The sequence below is a fragment of the Schistocerca serialis genome, chromosome 1 (genome assembly GCF_023864345.2).
Source record: "Schistocerca serialis cubense isolate TAMUIC-IGC-003099 chromosome 1, iqSchSeri2.2, whole genome shotgun sequence".
Lineage (NCBI taxonomy): Eukaryota > Metazoa > Arthropoda > Insecta > Orthoptera > Acrididae > Schistocerca > Schistocerca serialis.
The window spans coordinates 738,388,867-738,412,100 of NC_064638.1; the positions used below are offsets into that span (position 1 = coordinate 738,388,867).

General features: G+C 41.3%; 1 protein-coding gene across 1 annotated transcript in view; it reads right to left on the bottom strand.

Annotated features, from left to right (window-relative positions):
• The window catches only part of LOC126428416 (cilia- and flagella-associated protein 43), a 218,090-nt gene that overhangs the window by 123,769 nt on the left and 71,087 nt on the right, over nt 1-23,234 (bottom strand). The window contains exon 9 of the mRNA XM_050090378.1: nt 13,712-13,906. Within this exon, the coding sequence (XP_049946335.1) occupies nt 13,712-13,906 (195 nt within the window). The remainder of the gene's footprint in view (nt 1-13,711; nt 13,907-23,234) is intronic.

Here is a 23,234-nt window from a genome sequence, read left to right on the forward strand (position 1 = left end):
CTCATCCTTCGCACTCACAAAAAGGCATGTGAAGTCACATTGTTTCTCTCAGAGCAAGCAACCCCCCTCTGTAGCCATCTAGTTGTACCCATAACCGAACCTCGGTTTGTTGCCATAGGCGACAGCATTCTATACACCGTACCCTACCCCATAACAGTCATGATTGTATGTTACGAATACCTCCTAGCAACTCAGCCCTAAAGTGTGCTACTTACAGTAGTGGTTTACTATTTAATAGCTCCCACTGCAATATCAGTACCCCACCAAGGAAGTGTTTGCACACTTGTCCTACGCCCAAAATGTGTGACTCCCTCCTCTCATGTGGTATTTACCAGAGCAACTGATTGTACTACCATCACCTGACAATTGGCCATCTCTCCCCAATCACTCACATTCCCAGCTGGTCCAGTCTTTAACTGACCTGGTAAACATAGAGTTAGGGCAGATTACACAACATCGTGCCACTACACACATCATGGAATGGCACCACCACCAGTATCTCAGTCGTGTAGTTATTCCAAGTTCTGTGTGGACCCCTTTAGTAATTATCTTTATTGGTTTATTGCTACTGGTAGCGTTTAGAAAGGGACTTTTTGCATGACTTCGGTCAGCCCCTCCTGCTGTCCCCAAACAGCAACCTCATGGGGAATACCATGATTAAGCAAGAAATGGGAACAAGAGTGTTCCTTGCTGCCCCCATACTGTAGTAGTCAGTAAAAGATAGTAGTGAGTAGAAAAGAATAGGAAATAAGTAAAATCTACCCAAAAGGAAAGGCATGGCCCTCCTTTAGACGTAAGCAACAAAATATGCGTGTTAAGTGCTCCATCAGTGTTAACCGCTTCCCCCACCCCCTTCTGATTTGTGCATTGCTCCTTAAATGCTTCGGCACGCTGCTACCTGCTGTGGACAGCGACCTCCGCCGCTGCCACCGCCAACAGCTAATTGCCGGAAAGAGCGCACTACTTGCAGTGTCCCACACCACCGCCGCACCATCTGCTGTTGTCCAAATTTTGTCAAGCAAGCATTCATCAGCTAATTATTGTCATTTTTTAACACAAATCTAACATGAAAACATGAATAATCAAGATGTATAGTAAAAATTATGTAAGGTTGTCCTTTGCAGGAGCCCCTTAGTAACTGTCAATTCACCATCCCCCCATGCCTCACTCCTGTGGAGGGGAGAAGGGTGTACAGTGAGGGCTGATACTGAATGGATTTATTAGTATAAAGTTTGATTTTTATTTTTTCACTTGATGTTTGTCAATGCCTTCTTCCTGGCGGTAAGTTGCAGCATCTCGATCATGTTGCCCAGAGCCAGATAGAACCACCCTGAAACTCACGTGTTGAACCATCAGCAGCTAAACTCACATGTTGCTGACGAGGTAACGCTACCGAACTATGCATCTTATGATCTGACCAACCAATAGGGTGGCTTGGAGGTGGTCAAGTAGGGATGGAACCACAGCCAGCTGCCTGGAGCGGACACACTGTTCGCTCTCTTCTGCTGGCAGCTTCCAAACCGATCAGGTGCCCTCCTCACCTGCTCTCTTTGGTGGCTGCCCATTCAGTCTCGGTGGCTTCTCCAGGCCTGCCTTTCTTTACGGCATTAAAACTGCATACAGTTTAAACTATGTTTTATTCTTCACCTCAATGGGTGCCTATTGCTCTCCCCTCCTGGCCAATTCTGATGCATTAACATTGAACCACAAATTTTAAATAAATTTAAACTACAAAGTCAAGGAGTATTTAGATACCAAAGAGCAGGTAATGGTCTAAAATTAATATTATTTAATAATAAACAACTCTCATTCTACAATAAACTGTCATAGTACACTCTTATAGCCAGAAAATTTGCTCAACAATACTGACCTCTTTCCATTTTCACAAGCTCAAAACTGCATAATTTTGTTGAGGTACTGAGTAATCTTTCTAAGTTTGGACACATGAACGACAATTCAATAGAATGGTGGAAGTATCGTCAAGGTCCTGATATTTGTATGAGGGTCTGTGCATGTGTGTGTGTGTGTGTGTGTGTGTGTGTGTGTGTGTGTGTGTGTGTGTGTGGAAGGGGGAGAGGGAGAGCAGTGAGAAACAATGTAATACAAATGGATAAGTGTTAAAGGGTTTTTTCATAAGACAATACTGCTGTATGCTTAAACTAGAATTTTTTTTCTAAATTGTTGCCTTCTTCAATCAGCATGACATGTCTGATGATCTATGGATGTTTAAAAAAATAATTTAGTGATTAATTTTCTAATCTAATTCCCTCAAGATCAGCTGACTTCATTCAACTACTATCCATTAACCTTATTTTGCTTTTGTTGAAGTTCATCTTCTAATTTATTTTCAAGACACTATCCCTTCCACTCAATAGACCTTCCAAGTCTTTTACTGTCTGTGATATGATTACAATGCATTTTTCTTATATATTCTCCCAGAGCTTTAATTTCTTTTCCTAACTGCCCTGTGGTTTTCATTACTGCATGCTTTATTCACAAACTGAGTAAAAAGGGGGACAGGCTACAACCTTTCTCACTCTCTTCTCAAATACTGTCTCACTTTCATGTTCTCTGACTGTAATTTATCTATTAATTTAATTTTATTTATTTATTCATCCAGTAAATCTTCACAGGTTGTGAGGTGTTATTTGCACATGAGTGCATGCATGCTCACACACACAGTTACATATAACTTCAAAATTTATGACTGCAGTCTGATTTAGAAACAAAATTCAGATGGCCTCACTTTCCCTATATTTTATTCGTCATACCTTCAACAATGGTGGCCAAAGACTTACGGCATAAGATGTCACCTTTATTCTACCAACAACCTCATCAAAGGGTGCGGAAGAGTGAACAAAGGTTCAGGGCACTCTCTTGTCCTTGTGGTGGGAAACTACCCCTAAAGAGGGAAGAATCAGCAATGATCAACCCCAATGATATTGCAGAAGGCAATGGAAACCACTGCATTATAGATACATAATGTGTACACACAGGACATGCAGCCCATAATTGAAAAAGTGTCATGATGATCTCTCCATTGGCGAAAGATTCCGGAATGGTCCCTCATTCTGATTGCTAAGGAGGAAGTGACCATGAAAAAAAGATTGAATAACCAACAAAAGGATAACATTCTATGAGTTGGGGCATGAAATGTCAAAAACTTGAACATGGTAGGGAAGCTAGAACATGTGAAAAGGGAAATGTTAAGTCTCAATCTAGAAATAATAGGGATCAGTGAAGTGAAATGGAAAGAAGACAAGGATTTCTGGTCAGATGAGAATGGGGTGATATCAACAGCAGCAGGAAATGGTGCAACAGGAATAGGATTCATTATGAATAGGAAGGTAGGGCAGAGAGTGTATTTCTGTGAATAGTTCAGTGATACGGTTGTTCTTATCAGACCTGACAAAAAAACCAACACCGACAATGATAGGTCAGGTATACAACACCAACAATGATGGTTCAGGTATACATCCCAACATTGCAAGTTGAAGGTGAAGAGATAGAGAAAGAATATGAGGATATTGAAAGGATAATACAATTCATAAAGGGAGACGAAAGTCTAATAGTCATGTGGGACTGGAAAGCAGTTGTAGGAGAAGAAGCAGAACAAAAGGTTTACAGGAGAATATGGGCTTGGGACAAAGATTGAGAGAGGATAAAAACTAGTTGAGTTCTGTAATAAATTTTAGCTAGTAATACTGAATACTCTGTTCAAGAATCACAAGAGGAGTAGAGGTATACTTGGAAAAGGAAGATTTCAGTTAGATTACATCATGGTTAGACAGAGAATTCAAAATCAGATACTGGTCTGTAAGGCAAACCCAGAAACAGATATAGACTCAGATCACCATGTAGTAGGGATGAAAAGTAGGCTGAAGTTTAAGAGATTAGTCAGGAAGAATCAATACACAAGGAAGTGGTATACAGAAGCACTAAGGCATGATGAGATACGCTTGGACTTCTCTAACGCTATGGATACAGAAATGATGAATAGCTCAGTAGGCTGTACAGTTGAAGAGGAATGGACATCTCTAAAAAGAGCAATCACAGAAGTTAGAAAGAAAAACATAGGCACAAAGAAGGTAAATGCGAAGAAACAATGGGTAACAAAAGAAATACTTCAGCTGATCAATGAAAGAAGGAAATACAAAAATGCGCAGAGAAATTCAGAAATACAGATACATAAGTTGCTGAGGAATGAAATAAATAGAAAGTGCTAATAGGCTCAGATGAAATGGCTGCAGGAAAAATGTGAAGAAATTAAAAAAGAAATGACTGTCAGAAGGACTGAATCAGCATGTAGGATTGTCAAAACAATCTTCATTGAAATTAAAAGCAAGAGTGGTAATGTTAAGAGTGCAATGGGAATTCCAATGCTAAATGCAGAGGAGAGAGTGAATATTTGGAAAGAGCACATCAAAGTCCTCTATGAGGGGGACAATTTGTCTGATATGATAGAAGAAGAAACAGGAGTCGATTTAGAACAGATAGGGGATCCAGTATTAGAATCAGAATTTAAGAGTGCTTTGGAGGACTTAAGATCAAACAAGGCAGACAGGATTGATAACATTCCATCAGAATTTCTGCAGGTCCGGGGGTTAGAATAGGCACAAGACACTCCTGCCTGTCGTTAGAGGTGACTAAAGGAGTCTCCCATTTAATTGGGGCAAGGACACTTTCAGGGGTCTTCTGTCCTCTTTTGCCGCCATGACAATATTGGATTTCTCTGCACTCAGCATCCAGCACAGTAGCCAGTCCATTGCGGTGGGGCCATCATGTACCCATTTGCTGGTAGCCCCCGTACAACACAGGGATCACACTGCTGATGCCTGAGCTGTAAACTCACCACATATGCCAAGGAGTAGATGCCCATCTTCTTGGAGCATCAGGACTGCCAGGAATGGTCATTCCAGGTGGCCTTTGTTGTGGCTGGATGGTGCCCATGGGGAGAGCCCTGATCGGATTGGGTGGTATCAGGGAGGGTGACCCGCAATGAAGCAGACCAAGTCATCTCTTGCTGGTGACTGAATGGCACCAGCAGTCTCTAACAAGGGAAAGATTGAATACAATGCTGACAGGTATGACTCTAAATCATTTCTGTACCCCGCTACATCATGGGAGGAATATAGGACTACAGAAAGAAGACAGCTTTCTTTGCCTTGGTATTTAGTCTGTAGCAGAGCAGCTGGGGACTCCTTTCTATCTATGAAGCATAAATTTTTTGTTGAACATCTCAAGGATAAGTTGGGAGAAGTTACAATGCTATCCAAGATGAGATATGGTTCAGTCTTGATTCAGACAGCACCCCAGCCCAGTCCCAGGCTTTACTCACCTGTGGTCAGCCGGGTGATATTCCTGTTTCCATCACTCCCCCTAAAAGCCTCAGCATGGTCCAGAGAATTATTTTCCATCGCGACCTCCACTTGCAGTCTGATGATGAGCTCCGCACCAATTTAGAATGGCAGGGTGTTCATTTCATCCGGTACATTTACAGGGGACCGAGAGACACTAGGGTTGCTACTGGTGCCTTCTTCTTGGCCTTTGAGGGTGATTCAATGCCGGAAAAGTTCAAGGTGATGGTTTACCGCTGTGACATTAAACCATATGTCCCTCCCCCTGTGCGGTGCTTTAAGTGCTGGAAATTTGGGTACATGTCTTCCTGCTGTATTTCCAGCGCCACATGTTGAGACTACATCCAAATATTCCATGTGTGCCTCCCCCCTCTTGTATCAACTGTGGAGAGCACCACCCTGCTCGCCAGACTGCATGGTACTCCAAAATGAGTGGACAATCATGGAGTACAAGACCCTAGACTGGCTGATTTACCAAGATGCTAAACTTAATTTGAAAAATTACACCCCCATCTGGTTGATGTCTACATATACTGCAGCTAATTCAACATCACCATCACAGAAGATGGTAGTCCCACACTCTGTGCCATGAACAGTGGGTCCTCTGGGCCTCCCAAATACTTCTGCCCCTTTGGTGGTAGGGGGCACATCTTCTTCTGTTGCTCCCAAAGCACCTACTTTGGGAGCAATACTCCCCCAAATGGAGGGGACAATGCTCTCCTTCCTCCAGCCAGGAAAGCAACAGCCTCCTCTGTCGCCTCTTATGCAGAAGGGATCCCTTGGGACTCTCTCTTCCAAGGTCTCCACAAATGCCTCAGCGGACACTCACCAGTAGCTAAAGGAGCCACAAGTTGCTGGATGAAGAGCTTCAATGTCTTCCTCCATGCCTGAAGCTACTTCAGAGAAGTCCTCCAAGCAAGTCACTACAGAGAAGCGAGAGGGAAAGCGAACAAAGAAGAACACTGCTAAGAAACAGGACCCTCCGGTGGCCCCAACATCATCACTCCCTACTGGTTCTGCATCTGAGGATGAGATGGAGATCTTAGCGTCCCCTGAGGACCTGAATCTGACTGATGCCTCATCCGCAATGGCAATGGATCCAAATACTCAACCAGCGACAGCAGGTGATGTTGAGGCATAACCAGCCCCTTGGTCACTACTCAGAAAGCGTCATCATACATTGGAAATGCGGCAGTTTTTTCTCCCACTTGGCTGAGGTATGTCAACTTTTAAGCATTACACCTGCTTTCTTCATTGTCCTTAAGGAAACCTGGTTTCCTGTAATGCAGACCCCTGCCCTTCTTGGTTATTGGGCAGGTACCACAGAACTGTCCTGCCTGTGACAGACCATCAGGTGGAGTTTGCATCATCGTCCTTACCTCTGTCTGTAGTGAACCTGTGCCTCTTCAAATGCCTTTCAAAGCTGTGGCTATCAGGGTGAGGATAACACAGGAAATTACTGTCTGTAACATCTACCTCCCTCCAGATGGTGATGAACCGCCTTATGTATTGGCTGCACTCATTTCGCATCCCCCCCCCCCCCCCCCCCGCCCTTGTCTCCTTCTGGGTGATTTTAACGCCCTTAACCCTTTGTGGGGTGGCAACAAGGTTACTGGCCATGGCAAAGATGTTGAGGACCTACTAGCTCAACTCAAACTTTGCCTCTTAAATACAGGTGCTCCTGCATTTCAGTGTGGCAAATGGCACCAATTCAGCCATTGATTACTCAGTTTGCAGTCCTCATCCTCTCCCATCTATCCACTGGATAGTACATGATGACTTGTGTGTTAGTGTCCACTTTCCACTCTTCCTGTCCCTACCCTAGCATCCCTCATCTCAACGCTTGCTAGGTGGACTCTTCGTAAGGCTGACTGAGACACTTCCACATCCGCAACCAATGTTGAGTATCTGTTGCATGCCACCACTGATGACATGATCCACACCATCACTAACACTATTGTTACAGCAGCTGAATCACCAATCCCTTATTCCTCCGGTTGTCTCCGCCAGAAGTCAGTGCCTTGGTGGTCGCCAGAAATCACCACAGTCATTGGAGACCACAGGCAGGCCCTTCAATGTCATAAGCAACACCCCTCCCTGGAGATCCTTATTGCCTTCAAATGGCTCCATGCCCAGGTTTGCCTCCTCTCAAATGAGGGAAGCAGGAGTGTTGGGAACGCTATGTCTCCACCACTAGAACATGAACCTCCTCCTCCCAGGTTTGGACCAAGCTCCACTGACTTTATGACTATGAGAAACCTGCAGACATACCTGGAATTTCCGCAAATGGAGCTGTATCTGCTGTTCAAGATGTAATTGCAGAGCATATAGCTGAGCATTATGCTCGCATCTCTGCATCTGAGAATTACCACCCCACCTTTCGTCTTCTCAAACAGAGGGCGGAATGACAACATCTATCTTTTGCTCCACGCCACCCTGAACCTTATAATGTTCCCTTCAATCAGTGGGAATTTCTCAGTGCCCTTATCGACTGCCCTGACACATCCCCTGGCCCAGACCGCATTCAGTCATAAATGCTGAAACATCTGTCAGCGGATTCCCAATGCCACCTCTTTGCAACTGGAGCGATGGTGAATTCCCACCATAGTGGTGGCAAAGTATCAACATTCCAGTGCTGAAGCCCAGGAAGAACCCACTAGATGTTCACATGTCCCATCAGCCTCGCTAACATTCTGTGTAAGCTGCTCAAATGTACGAGGGACACTCCAAAAGGAATGCACACTATTTTTTTTTTTAAATCCATCTTTTATTCTGCATGTTTGAAAGTTTTACAGTGTGTAGATACATCCTTTAGGAACAATATTTTCATTTCTCCACATAATTTTCATCCCTCTCAACTGCCTTATGCCATCTTGGAACCAGCGCCTGTGTACCTTCACGGTAAAATTCTGGACCAACCTGTTGGAGCCACTGTTTGGCAGCATGCACAAGGGAGTCATCATCTTCAAACCTTGTTCCACGAAGAGAGTCTTTCAGTTTCCCAAAGAGATGATAGTCACATGGAGCCAGGTCAGGACTGTAAGGCAGGTGTTTCAGTGTTCTCCATCTGAGTTTTGTGATCGCTTCCATGGTTTTTGACTGACATGTGGCTGTGCATTGTCGTGCAACAGCAAAACATCCTGCTTTTGCCGATGTGGTTGAACATGACTCAGTTGAGCTTGAAGTTTCTTCAGTGTCATCACATTATGCACCAGAATTTATGGTGGTTCCACTTGGCATGATGTCTACAAGCAAGAGTCCTTCAGAATCGTAAAACACCGTAGCCATATCTTTTCCCGCAGAAGGTGTGGTTTTGAATTTTGCCACTCTATTGATTGCCTCTTCTTCTCTGGTGAAAAATGATGGAGCCATGTTTCATCATCTGTCACAATTCTTGCAAGAAATTCATATCTACCATTCTCGTACTGTTCCAAAAGTTCCCTTCATACCGTTTTTCTTGTTTCTTTGTGAGCCACTGTCAACATCCTGGGAATCCACCTGGCACAAACCTTTTTTAACGCCAATATTTTCAGTATTCCGGAAACACTTCGTTCCCCTACCCCAATGTAGCATGACAATTCGTTCACTGTGATGCATCTGTCAGCAGTCACCAATACATTAACTCTCTGCACATTGTGTGGAGTGTTTGCAGTAATGAGGCCTGCCACTGTGAGGACAACCCTCAATATTGCTTTCATCAAGTAACCTGCTTGCCCACCGACTAACTGTACTGTGACCAACAGCAGCATATCCATACACTTTTTTCAACCTCTTATGGATGTTTCCCACTGTCTTGTTTTCAGAGCACAGGAATTCTATGACAGCACGTTGCTTCAGACGAACGTCAAGCGTAGCAGCCATCTTGAACATATGCTGTGACAGCATCACTCAAGGGAACAGGTTGAACTAAGTTTGAAAACAAGCTGGAAGGATGTATCTACACACTGTAAAACTTGCACAAATGCAGAATGAAAACTGTATTTTTACAAAAATAGTGTACATTTCTTTTGGAGTGACCCTTGTGTGGTTAGCCAAAGGTTGTGTTGGCTCCTTGAGTCTTGAGGCCTTCTGGCTCTGTCATAGGGCAGTTTTCACTGAGGACACTCCACCATCAACAAAACAAAATCAGTGCACCTGGAGTCGGCCATATGATCGGCCTTTCCCCGGCAACACCTTATTGCCAACAATACGAGACTGGAATAGAAGGGAGAACCGATAGAGGTACTCAAAGTACCCTCCGCCACACACCATCAGGTGGCTTGCAGAGTATGGATGTAGATGTAGATGTAGATGTAGACCTGGTGAAGGCCTACGTTATCAGTTGGTGACATCACATCTTCGCTACTCTGTATGAGAGGGATCTCTGGACCCACTCCTGATTTTTATACAGAACTTTTTGTTGCTCCACACTTTTAGAGTTTACATCAGTGCTTCCCACAGTGCACCCCATACACAAGAGTATAGGGTTCTGTAGGGTGAGTGTCCCACTCTTTTTAACTGCCATCAATGGTATCGCATTAGCAGTAGGATCGTCAGTATTTCCTCTCCTAGACGCTGATGATTTTTGTATTTCCCCCTGCTCCTCTTCTATTGTTATGGCTGAGTGCTGGCTGCAGGGAGCTCTACAGAAGGCACAGTCATGTGCCCTCACTCACTGCTTTCAGTTTTCAGCTACCGAAACTTGTGTCATGCACTTCTGTCATCATCACACCTTCCATCCCCATCTAGAACCTTATCTCGATGACCAACTACTAGATGTAGTGGAGACTTACTGCTTTTTGGGACTGGTCTTCGATGCCCACTCAACTTGGCTTCCCCATTTACATCAGCTTAAGGACACGTGCTGGTGGCACCTTAGTCTTATTCAATGCCTGAGTCACACCAACTGGGGTGCTGCCTGTCCTGCACTGCTGCAGCTGTACAAAGCGCTTGTACAGTCCTGTATCGATTATGGGAGCTTGGTGTATGGTACACACAGAACACTATAAAAAGTTTTTGGTAATCAATGTATGCGTAGTGTAGTGACCTTTGTTTAGTTTTAGCTCGGTATGTCACCCCTGCATCTATTATCAGTTGCTCTTTACATCCTCATGCTCCTTTGCAGCAGCCTTTTTGTTCTTCATTTATAATTTTGTTCTGTGTTGTATGTGTCATTAATTTCTGTGTAATGACTGAAGTTAATATTTTGTATATTGTTGGTAGCCATGTTATGGGGCGATATTTTGCTGGGTTTGCTGTGTCTGCTTGATCTTTAGGTTTCAGATAAGTTATTCCTTGTGTATGTGTATCAGGGACTGTGTATGGGTCTGCAATGTAACTGTTAAATAATTTAGTTAGATGTGAATGTGTTGAGGTGAACAGAAATTCGCTATTTTATCTTTTCCAGGGGCTTTCCAATTGTGCGTAGAATTAATTGCTTGGGTGACTTCATGTTGCAAAATTATCACTTCAGGCATTTGTGGTATCATCTTGTATGAGTCTGTTTCTGCTTGTATCCACCGTGCATGCCTGTTATGTCGTACCGGGTTTGACCATATGTTGCTCCAGAAGTGTTCCATGTCTGTTACGTTTGGTGGATTGTCTATTTTAATGAGTGTGTTATGTATTGTCTGGTAAAATTTCTTTTGGTTTGTGTTGAATGTTTGGTTTTGTTTCCTTCTATTTTCACTTTTTTTGTATCTTCTGAGTCGTTTGGCCAATGCTTGTAATTTCTGCCTCTTTTCATCTAATTGCTCTATCACTTCTTGTTGTGAGATTTTACCTAACCTTTTTCGTTTTTTGTCTGATTTTCCGTTTCTTATACATTATGTTAGCTGTCCTTTGTCTTTTCTCAGTTTTTCTATTCTGATCTGTAGCCTGTGATGCCATGCTGGTTTTGTGGGTTTCTTCTGTGTGTTGGTTGGTTCTGATCTTTGCCTAGTGTGTATATTTAGTGTAGTGAGTGCTCCTATATAAAGCAGTAGTAGTAAGTCTTCCATAGTTGTATTTTCATTTATTTTGTTGTGTATGATTGTGTTGATAGTTGTTATTGTTGTTTCGACTTGTGGGATATTTGGTGGTCTATGCAAGAATGGTCTAATGTCTGTATTTGTGTCTTTGTATTCTATATATATGTCAGCTGAAATTTTTCTTCTATATCTAACATGTGTGTCACTTCGTGTTCTATTTGTACTTGTTCTGGTGGCTGTCTTAAGATTTCATTTTACTCTGATTGTTTAATTGATGTGTGTTGTTCTTTATTTGTTTGCTCTGGGATGTTTGAGTCCATTACTGTATTTTCTTCATCTTCTGATTGCACTTTATTTTGTTCCAGTATTTGTTGTACTTGTTGTTTGATGTTTTCTATTTCTGACTGGGGTATCCTGTTATTTTTGATTATTACATAGATCTGATCAGCTAGTAGTTGTTCTGTTAAAAATTTTAATTCTGGGTATCTGGTAATAAATGTTGTGTATACTTGTGATCTGTATCCAGTTGTGTTGGTTCCTAAGTTTGTTGCTTGGTAATAACAGAACATGAGGTGTTGGTCAACTTCATCTGACCATCTCATCCTCTGTCTTTGTTTTCCTTCTAGAGTGGTTGCACTAAGCATATCCTGCAAAACAACTCTATTTGGATTTAAATCATTTTCCGTGTGGCTAGCAATGTCGTTACCATTGTGGATGGGCATAGAGTTCAAGTGTCGTCCCCGACCATGACAGCGCTTGTCCAAGGTTTCATTAGTTCTGTCCTGAACCAACTAATCACACTAAAAGGGGGGTTAGCCCTATTAGTGGTTTGTTCTTTTCGTCACCATTTATGACTGGCAGAACACACTGGAGGCCTATTCTTTTCCCGGTCCTCCACGGGGTTTATTATTATTATTATTATTGTTATTATCATCTTATTGGTACACATGTTTCTGATATATAGTTGCATTTTCAACTGTTTTGAATATTTAGCTTAACTGACAATCATAAAGATTGTAGGTGTTTTCAAATGCTTGGCAGATTTTTAATTATGGAAAAGATGGATAAAAAAAATTATATTAAATTTTGCTTCAAAAATGGAATAAAATGCAGCACCATCTTCCAAATGTTAACTTTTGCTTTTGGCGAATATGCTATGAGTAAGATAACAGTTTATGAGTGGTATAAATCATTCAAAGAGGGTTGAGAAGATACTGAAGGTGAAAACAACTCTGGATGCCATAGGACATCAATGTAGGAGAAGCAAAGAGATTGGTTATGGTAAATTACCAAAACACCATCAGAGAGGTTTCTGATGATGTTGGCATATCCTTTGGCTTTACTTTTTTAGATGGTTTTGGCCATGAAATGTGAAGCAGTAAAGTTTGTTCCAAAATTGTTGAATTTTGACCAAAAATATGTTTTGTAGACATAACCCAGGAATTGCTTAATGAAGTCGATAGCAACCCAGAAGTTAAAAGAGGTGATGAAACATGAGTTTAGGGGTATGATGTTGAAACCAAGGACCAGTTGTCCCAATGAAAACTGCTTGAAGAGTCAAGAATGAAAAATAGCTCAACAAGTTCAATCACATGTGGAGGTTCTTCTCACTATTTTCTTTGATTACCATCGGATAGTGTATCATGAGTTCCTGCTTGAAGGTCACATGGTCGATAAGGAACAGTACCTGGAAGTTATGTTCCATTTGCATAAAACAATCTGAAGAAAATGGCCACAACTGTAATGAAACCATTCATAGAAATTGCATCATGGTAATGCTCCCACTCATACCTCAATGCTTGTTCATGATTTTTTGGCAAAAAACAAAACTGTTATATTGCCCCAGACACTGTAAATGTCAGACAGGGCCCCTGGTGACTTATTTCTATTCCTGAGAGTGAAGAGAACCAGGATGCCATTTTGCCACCACTGATGAGATAAAAACAGAATCGTTGAAGGAGCCAAACACTACAACAAAAAGTGAGTTTCAGAAGTGCTTCCAAGTTTGGAAAAAAACACTGGGGGAAGGGTATTGTATCTGATGTTGATGAATAAATAAACATACTTTAAGAAAAACAAAAATTCCCGTTATTTCTGATCACACCTCATATGTTATTAGTATAATTTATGGAATTTGCCTACAGAGACTGATTCTACCTGATAATGTATAATTTTAGCAGTTTCGCTTGCCTGAAAGCTGTCTTTCATCATGAGATTTACAGAACATGATACATGAATGAACAAATGGATCAATGAATCAGACTAACAGAATCTAAATTCCTATCAATTTTCAGTATCCCACAAAATTTACAGAAGAGATAATTAGGAGACATAGATGAATTTTTCTTACAATTTAGTTCTTTACTATAATAACATCTTTCAGAATTACTTATGTATATATCATACTTGTATGTTTTATACAACTGATCACAATGAAATTGTGATAAATCAGGAAAATCTCTCTTGAAATTTTTATCTAAATTTCGGTCTCTTGTCACATATCCTTCATAAACAGAGCGACATTCTGTTGTAACATCTTGCAAACTACGAATTGTTTCATGCAGTTTTTCAATTTTCTGCTGAGTCTTTTCTACATTGGATCTGAAAATAAACAAAAGGAGAGTAATTTATAACAGTTTCCAAAAAAATTATAATAAAATATATTGCTATTGTTTTCTGTCATATCACAATTGTTGAGATACGGAATTTGTAGTTCCACACCTTGTTCATGAATAAATTTATTGTCTATGTTAGTGAATTTCTGAGCACTCAATAAACAGGAATGGTAGAGTCCCATTAAGTAGTTTTTTTTTAAATTTTAGTTTGCAGAAAAAGAAAAAGATATACAGATATGAGTTAGTTAGCAGTTTCTACCCACCACCTTTTGCACACTATACTAATAAAAATTCTTCTATGAAATACAAAGAGTTGTCAAGAAGAAACTATCTGAGTTTGTTTTCAAATGTTATTTTGGTGTCCAACAGACATTTTATATCACTGGGTAAGTGACCAAAAATTCTTGTTGCTATATTGTGCACCCCTTTTTGTGCAAAGACATATTTAACGTGGAGGAGTGAGTGTCATTTTCCCTTCAGGTATTATAATTATGAACAGCATTGTTCATTTTGAACCGTAGTGTATTATTTACAACAAACTTCATGAGTGAACAAATATACTGTGAAGCAGTGGTCAGAATGATCCACACCTTAAACAGACATCTAGAAGATGGTCATGGGTGAGGACCACATATTATTCTCACAGCAAATTTTTATCAATGAAGACTTTGTTTCTTAAATATGAGTTATCCCAGAACACTATTCCAAATGACATAATTGAATGAAATTATGCAAAGTATGTCAACCTACTGATTTGTCTCTCCTCAAGATTTGCAATAATTCTAAGCACAAATGTGGCTGAACTAAATTATTAGGAGTTCCAAAATGTGCTTTTGCACATTAAATTCTCGTCTATGTGGACAGCCAAGTATTTTGAAGTTTCCACCCTATTTATTATTTCCTCACCATGTGTTACAATTATCATTGGTGTAATGCCCCTAGAGATGCACAACTAAATGTGTTGTGTGTTTTTAAAATGTGAGGGTGAGACAGTTCACAGAAAACCAGTCAAAGATACATTTAAAAATTTGTTTGCCATATCTTCTGCCATGTGTGTATGCATAGTTTGATTGCAATACACATGTCATCTGAAAAAAGAACTAATTCTGCTTGTTGTGTACTAGAAAAATCATTTATGTACGTGAGGAACGATAGTGGACTTAAGACTGAGCCTTGAAGAACACTCTATGTGATTTTTCCCAGTCAGAATTATGTCCCTGTACTATATTGGTTAAGTTAGTAAGTACAGCTTTTAACAATATTATGGAAATGGTAGACTCCTACTCACCATACAGTGGACATACTTAGTCACAGATAGGCATAACAAAAAAAGACTGTTCGCAGGTATGCTTTCAGCCAAAAGACCCTCATTCAAATTAGACAACATACACAGACACACATACACACAAACCCAACTCACACACACTTGACCACTGTATCTGGCTGCCAAAGCCAGACTGCAAGCAGCTGTGCATGATGGGAGAAGCAATGTGGTTGGCGGGGTTAAGAAGGAGGCTGAGGTATGGAGGCAGAGGGATAGCAGGGTGGGGGTGAGGGACTGTAAAGTGCTGCTTATGGGAGCATACAAGGACAAGGTGGAAGGGGGTAGGGGATCTCGGTGCATAGGGGAGGTTTAATGGTGGGCAAGGGTGGGGGGGAGGAGACAGGAAAAGAGAGAAGTAAAAAGACTGTGGGTACATTGATGGAATAGAGAGCTGTGTATTGGTATTGTGGGAACAGGGAAAGGGATAGTTGGCTGAAGGACAATGACTAACAAAGGTTTAGGCCAGGAGGCTTATGGGAAAATGGGATACACTGCAGGGAGAGTTCCCACCTGAGTAATTAAGAAAAGCTGAAGTTTGTAGGAGGAATCCAGATGGCACAGGTTGTGAAGCAGTCATTAAACTGAAGAATGTTTTGTTGGGCAGCATGCTCAGAAACTGGGTGATCCAGCTGTTTCTTGGCCAAGGTTTGTTGGTGGTCATTCATGTGGACAGACAGCTTATTGGTTGATATGCCCATGTAGAATGCAGTGCCGTAGATCACATGACTGGTTTCAGAGGAAGCCCTACCTTTGATGGGATAAGTGATGTTTGTGACTGGACTGGAGTAGGTAGTGGTGGGAGGATGTATGGGACAGTCTTGAATCTAGCTAACCTTATATCAGCAGAAAGAACCACAAGCCACCACCTAAAAATTGATTCAAATCTTATAATCCTACCTGCTGACAAAGGCTCCTCTACTGTTGTCTTGAACCACAAGGATTACCTGGCAGCAGAACTCTGCCAACTGTCAGTTTTGTTCACCTACAAACCCTGCCACATTGACCCCATTCCAGAAATCCAGCAGGATCTCAAATCTCTCCTCAAATCCTTAGGCCCATCCCAAAACCTATCCCTGGACTCTATCTCTCTCCTTATGCCTACCACTCCCTGCACTCTTACCTTCCACATGCTTCCTAAAGTCCATAAACCCAACCATCCAGGACAACCCATAGCAGCCAGTTACTGTGCCCCCATCATGGAACTCTCTTCTCCCACAGACCAACACCTTCAGCCTATTACCAACAACACACAACATAACCTCCTATATTAAAGATACCAACCATGTCCTCCACCACTCTCCACAGTACCTGATCTTTTTACCACATGGTGTCCTGCTCATCACTACTGATGCCACCTCCCTTTACACTAAAATCCCTAAAGCCCATGGAAATGCTGCTACTGAACACTACCTTTTCCAATGCCTCATGGGTTCCATACCTATAAGCTCCTTCCTGGTCACCATTACCAGCTATATCCTCACCCACAGTTACTTTTCCTTTGGAGACATTACATACAAACAAACCCAGGTTATGGCAATGGGCACCCACATGGCACCATCCTACGCCAAGGCATAGGGCATCTAGAGGAAACCTTCACAATCATCCAGAAACAAAAACCCATTACCTGATTCAGATTCACTGATGACATCTTTGTGATCCCACCCTATCCACATTTCTGCAAAACCTCAACACCTCTCCTAACTGCTTCACCTGGTCCTCCTCAACCCAACAAGCCACCTTCCTCACTGTTGACCTCTACGTCAAAGATGACTACATCAATACCTCCAAACCCTATCAAACTCAACAACCACCAGCAATACCTCCACTTCCAACAGCTGCCAGCCAATCCATAACAAGAAGTCCCTTCCATACAGCCTAGCCACCCAAGGCCATTGCATCTATAGTGATGAATAATCCCTTTCAAAATGTACCAAGAGTCTCACTGATGGCTTCACAAACTGTAATTACCATCCCAACCTTGCACAGAAGCAGATCTCTCCAGTCACCCAACACTTCCCAACCACAGAGGAACGTTTCCCTCATGTCTCAGTGCCACCAGGACTGGAGCAATGCAGGATAACATTCTCTGTGACGATTTCAACCACCTCTCATCCTGCCCTGACATCACTATCCTTCTCACCCTTCCCACAATGGTACTCTGCTGCCAATCAAACCTACACAATATCCTTGTCCATCTCTAAACAACCACTCCTACCACCCCCATGCCTCATATCCCTGCAGTAGACCTAGAAGCAACACCTGCCCCATACATCATCCCACCACTATCTACTCCAGTCCAGTCACAAGCATTACCTATCCCATCAGAGGCAGGACCACCTGTGAAACCAGTCATGTGATCTACAAGATAAGCTGCAACCAACCACTGTGCTGCAATCTATATGGGCATGACAATCAATAAGCTGTCTGTCCACATAAATGGCCACAGAAAAACTGTGGCCAAGAAACAACTGCACCACCCAGTTGCTGAGCACACTGCCCAACACAATGTTCTTCATTTTAAAGACTGCCTCACAGCCTGTGCCATCTGGAGCCTTACTGAAAACATGAGCTTTTCTGAAGAGCACAAATGGGAATTCTCCCTGGAATATATCTAGGTTCCTGTAACCCTCTTGGCCTCAACCTTCTTTAGTCATAGTCCTGCATTCACCTATCCCCTTCCCAGGTTCCACTCCAGCACTACACAGCCCTCTATTCTATCAACACACCTGCAGTCTTTTTATTTCTTTCTTTTTCTGCTCCTGACGCCCCCTCCCCTCCCCTCTCCTCCCCCACTGGCTGATCAACCTGCCAACTGCAGCCAGCTGCCCAACCCTCTCTCCAACTCATTCTTGTATGCTACAACAAGCAGCAATTTACTGTCTTCCATACCTACCCTGTTCTCCTTCTCCCTCCTGCTCCAGACTCCTTGTTATCCCCAACACCCAGATTGCTTTTCTCCCATCATCACAGTTGCTTGCAGTCTTTCTTTGGCAGCAAGAGACAGTGGTCATGTGTGTGTGTGAGTTGTGTTCATGTGAAAGTGTGTGTGTGTGTATGTAGTCTAATTTGGATGAAGGCCCTTTGGCTGAAAGCTTACTTGGCAACAGTCTTTTTGCTGTGCCTATCTGCAACTCAGTATCTCTGCTGTATGGTGAGTAGCAATCTATCCTTCTCATAATATTGTCATTATCCCATCCTGGTTTTTCTATTGTTTGATATTAAGACTAGAACTGCTGGACTTCACCCTACCCCTAATGGTACTATGTGTGTCATTGTTGACTCAAAGTAGGAAACAACAATTTTATACATTTTTGAGTGGCATTTTTAGTGTTGCCATGTTGACAATATGTTCATGAAGATACTAAAGTATAACCAAAGGATAATTTGCTCTATAAAATGAATAGTACACTGTTAAACATATTTTTTTAGAAATAAATTGTTTTACATTTTAAATTTTACAGAAGAAATTCCACAGTCTTTTATCAATTACCATTAAAATAAGCAGTTAAAATGATGTTACAATGTTTTTCTTTATATGAAGGCTGAAACAGAGTCAAAACATACTGTTTATGAGAGTAATAATAGTATTTTACCTTTTACAGACAAATAAGATAAGTACCAAGTATTTATGAAATATTCTAAAACACAGCAGGTGCCTAAAATGCTCAGCATGTTTCCTTGCTTATTGCACACAAGGAATTAAAACATAAGAACAAGCAACTTCAGTCTATAATTATAAATATTTGGAAATATTTAGCAACAAAGAGTTGACAGAATTGTCTAAGCTGGGATGGCTTCACATTTCAGAAATTTGACAAGAGTTTTCGCTTACCACCTTTTGCAAATATACTTGTTGCACTTGGAGCATATATTTAATGCTTTATTCCCCTTTTGTTGTTTGCATAAAACCTGAATTCGACAACACCTTCTATTTCCACAATGGAAAGATTGGCCCCCGTCTGCAGCTTGCAGGCGGAAGCAGCTCATTTGCTGCTCTGAGCGTAAAGTCTTGGCATGAAATTTTATTACAGGTAAGTAACTTAAAAATTGTGTGAGCATTGATCAGGGCAAGGTCAAGAATATTGGAAAAGACATACACAAGCAGTTGGTGGCTTCCAGTCGGATACTGAAGTGTCTAGCCATTTCATCAACTACATCAATTCCACCCTCAGTTTTACAGTTTCTGGAAGTTTGTTCTCAGTATTCTCATTCACCTGACATCCAGCATGCATGTTTCTCACAATAACATTTTTTTTTCTTGTCACCTGACTTGTACAAGTATGTTGCATATGCATCATCTCCATTTCGTGCCAAAGGACGGACCTCTTTGAGTGATATCTGAAGAGTGCCAAATAAACTTGTTCCTTTTTGTTACACTTCGTCCACTAGTTTCACAGAGGTGAAGAAGTTGTCAGTCATGAAGTTATGACCAGAGCTGAGGAATGGCTGCACCAGGTTCATAGCAGCATGTAGAGGAAAACCCTTGTTTGGTTCACAAGTTTCATGTTTGCCATGGTAAGGGAATCAATTCAGGATGTAACACTTCTTAGCACCACACAAAAGCCAGTATTTTATTACATACTTATCAGATTTACTTGGCATGTAGTGTATGAATGGGCACCTGCAATTGCAAAGATACATTTGCTTCTCGACAGTCACATTCTCACCCGGCTTGTAGCAGGCAATGCAATTATCAGTAAAGAGATTCCATATTTCTGAAGAAAGGCAAAATTTATCAATTTTCTTACGTTGTCTTCTGGATGACATAGAATCAATTCTAAGACAACTGCATATCTCTGCAAATCTCTTCCTTGTCATGATGCTTTGAAAGAATGAAGGTCCACACTTATTGCTCCATAAACCTGTATAAGCAATATCCAGAGTGCCACATACATGACAAGCATAGAGTAATCCTATGAAAGCACTTAGTTCTTCCAAACTTAGGGACCACTTATTATCACCAACTGTGCTCTGAGCCTTTCCTTCAACATAATTTTTATCACTTTCAGGATCAGGTCACTGATATATAGCCGCAATGCAGAGAGTGGCGAGTCATCTAAACATGTCATTAGGCATGTCCTGTTGGCCCAGGTACCTCCTGCAACACATTCAGGGCTTCACGCCTGGCTCAATCAGTGCCCACTTGGTGCTACTGGAACTCTCCACTTCCTCGGTAGGAAGTGGATGCTGCACAGTGCTTCCTCTTCCTCATCCATGATGAACTGCTGCTCCACTTTTGGCACCCAATGTACTATGACCATGTCCACCTCCTGCTGCTCCATCAATTGCAATGACTGCCATGCCATTGCCATCTTGTGAGTCATCCATAACACCTGGATCATCACCATTGTGGTGAGAGATAAGGAATGATGGCAAATGACTGGCAATGACACAATTTGACTTACAAATTTACATTAGATAATCAGTGATGTTGCATTTTAGTTTGAAAGCAAGATTATTCAGTGACTTACCAACTCCATCAGGAAGCTGACTGATAACACCTTGACCCCACTGTCCTCAACCTTTTCGAAGGCCCTGCCATGCATTTAACACCCATTTGGCTTGTCATTGCTAAGGACATCCATGCAATCAGACAGAATTGGTAAATACAATACCGAAGAAATAGACAAAAGAAAGCTGTTAAGTGGACTAAGCACTCATTGGTTCAAATATTTAGGTACAATGGCTCATGATTAATTTGTGCAAGAGGAATGTCATTGTCAGATGGATCAAATTCTGCTTGCTATTCATTTGATGCATATGAATCACTCGAGTCAGCAGTTTCCACTGGAACAAAAGCATCATTGTCCTCCACATTCATCTCACTAGCAGATTCATCATTCCATTGCATCAGTGAAATGTTCTCTAGATAGTAGAAAATCTGGGCCTCCGTAAGACTATGTTATCTTGCCATCATAGCTTCAGTGATGTGTACTCACAAAAACAAACTGCAAGCTCACATTTCTGGCATCATGACTGCCTCAGCAAGCTTGGTTTGACTGCAGACAAAAATATACTGGCAGGAAACTTCCATAAGGGCAATTTGTCTGACATCTACTACTGTGTAAGAGAACTATTAACAGTGCCCCAGACAGTGGTGTAAAAAAGGAGGGGGTCAAGAGGACTTCCCCACTGTACAATATGTTACTCTGTGGCTTCCCAGTGTCACTTCATAGGTCTGGATGTTGCTAATCTGTAAAAAATGGAAAGTGGTGCTCCCGTAAAAAAAAGGAAAGTGGTGCTGACATAAAGTATTGTCTAGCCTCCAAGTTCTTCATATTTCATGTTCTTTTTGGCCCAAAATGTCATAACATACTCCAAAATCTTGTGAATAATATTGAGGCATGCCCAGAAAATATTTAGTGTCTGGAAACCATCATTACTGACATCAAACTGCATTAAGAGGTGTATGGGTCAAAAATGACCCAAGTGGTACTACTGGTATAACACGTAAATTATTCATACTACCAGATGGGCTAGGGGGATGAAATTTTGGTGAGTTGTACAACCCCATAAATTATGGAAAGTCACAGGAGAGTTTACTCCTGTGATGATTATGGAGGGGAACAGGGCTCTCAAAATCCCTTGTGGGTCAAAACTTACCCATATGGTACTGGAGTACAACTTCCTGTATTCCTTTGATTAGATATGATGTTATCCACTGGTTGGCTCTGCCATCAGTACCATAAAACTTCAATTTACCTAGGAGAATACTGTGATTCACACAGTCAAATGTCTTAGATAGGTCACAGAAAATACAATCCAGCATTATTTTATCATTTAATGCTCATAAAATCTGATGAGTGAACATGTAAATGGCACTCTCAGCAGACCAACTCTTTTGTAAACCAAACTGGGATTTGCTTAGGACATTATTATTGCTAAGGTGTTCTAAAATATGTCACCTTCTCAAAAAATTTTGAAAATGTCAGCAGTGAAAGGGGTGAATAGATATTGACATCTCTCTCATCACCTTTCATAGAGTGGGGCTTAACATTGACATTGTTCAGTCCCTCTGGAAAAATGCCTTGAGTTAGTGATGTGCTAGGGATTTCATATAACACCAGGCTTATTATATGGGAACAATTCTTTAGTGCAGATAATGGATATGGAGAATGGCACAGAATTGTGTTTTGTGTTGTTCACATTTTACTTTAAGTCAAAGTGACATCCAAAAATTAATGACCAAGAAAACTTCACTTAATGTTTAATGGCTGACAGATATAGCATGAGGAGCACTTGATTGTTCTGTCAAAACTATTGATTTCCAGTAGTGTACTATGTGCAGTGGTAATTCCAGAATCTGCTGTATAAGGGATTGTTTCCTCCTAACATGTGTAGTGTGGCTCTCTGCAGGTGACAGTGACATATGGAACATACAAACAGCACTATGTTCTAGTAGAGTGGGAAAAAATTGCATCACACTCATCAGACAATGTCAAATGAGTTCTGCACATTACTTGTATCAACATGTAGTGAACATGTGTTTGCATGCTCCAAGAAGTCTATCTTCCATACACATATTAATTTGCTTAAGATTCATTTTTCAGATTCTTTCATCAAATTTTTATTCTTAAAGAAACTTTGGAGCAGTCAGTGTACAGTTTCATCTTGCCGACTGAAATGATGTATCCCCTATCTCCATTTAATCCTGCAGAGCTACATGTGCAGTAAAAATTGCTTGATCTCTGCAAGCAACACCAGTTCAAGTACAGTAAGGTTTGTTGTGAAATGAATGATTAGGAAGCCTTTGCTGATAAATCCTACCACAAACTGTATGACATCGAAGTTACCCTTCTTGCACTCACAGTAGGGTACAGTTGCTGCATGTGTTAGCACAAGATTCCAGTTTGCGCCACAGTCATGATCAAGGCTGTAAAAAGAGCATGCACCTAACAATGTAACATGCCACCTATTGAATTACTCTCCACATAAATACTGCAGAATATGATAAATTGTATATTTCATTTTTTGTACTTAATCTTTCAAT